The 843-nt window shown below is 49.5% G+C and overlaps 1 protein-coding gene across 2 annotated transcripts in view; it reads left to right on the top strand.

The window, feature by feature from the left end:
* Nucleotides 1-843, top strand: part of PGD (phosphogluconate dehydrogenase) — a 15,076-nt gene that overhangs the window by 9,490 nt on the left and 4,743 nt on the right. Inside the window, exon 9 of one of the 2 annotated variants that reach the window (XM_018576866.1) lies at nt 517-647. In XM_018576866.1, coding sequence (XP_018432368.1) covers nt 517-647 — 131 coding nt within the window. The remainder of the gene's footprint in view (nt 1-516; nt 648-843) is intronic. The other variant, XM_018576874.1, reaches the window with a different exon arrangement.

The following is an 843-nucleotide window of genomic DNA, read 5'->3' as shown; positions in this document are numbered from 1 at the left end:
CCCCCCCCCCCCCCGCCTGTGTTTGGGGGGGGGGGGGATTGTAATTCTTATCATTTCCTTTGTAACTTGATTTCCTGCTTGCAAATTAAATTCTCTTAAAGCAGGAGTGGGCAACTCCGGCCCTCCAGCTGTTGTGGAACTACAAGTCCCATGAGGCATTGCAAGACTGACAGTTACAGGCATGTTGGGATTTGTAGTTAAAGTGCAGCTGGAGGGCCGGCGTTGCTCACCCTCTTAACCCCCCCACCCGGCGTAAAGAAACCCAGTAAGCAGAAACTGTCCAGACACGGGTTAGGTGATGGTCGTATTGGATGTGGGGACTAGTTGCTGAATTCCCACCATAATCACCGTGTCGGAATTCTCGTATCGGATGATTGAACCTTTTCAGTAAAGTTTAGAAATCGCAGCCCAGCGCCGGGGAAGACGTAGCAGAAAAAGCCAAAACCTACCACAAGTCCTGCTCAGTGCCTTGTATTCCCGTTCTCTGATCTATCTCTGTCACTCCTCTCTGTACAGGGGAAGCCGTGTTCGCACGCTGTCTGTCATCACTGAAGGATGAGCGCAGAGTGGCCAGCAAGCAGCTATCTGGACCAAAACCCGTCCCCTTTAAGGGGGACAAGAAAGCATTCCTGGAGGACATCAGAAAGGTGAGAGCGCTGAGATGTTCAGTCTGTCCTCTTAACTATAGGGAACTGCATAGAATCAAAGTCCTTTTAATGTTATACTAATAAAGTTTGATACAGTTGTTAGGTGTAGTATATCATTCTATACATACGGACAGCTCTATTTACTCCTTGCATACCGGACTTTACTGAGACATCCCGCAATGGCCGAGGGGGGGGG

The sequence above is a fragment of the Nanorana parkeri genome, unplaced genomic scaffold (assembly GCF_000935625.1).
Source record: "Nanorana parkeri isolate BGI_ZX_2015 unplaced genomic scaffold, ASM93562v1 scaffold5, whole genome shotgun sequence".
Taxonomy (NCBI): Eukaryota; Metazoa; Chordata; class Amphibia; order Anura; family Dicroglossidae; genus Nanorana; species Nanorana parkeri.
This window is presented reverse-complemented; position numbering and strand designations above follow the sequence as displayed.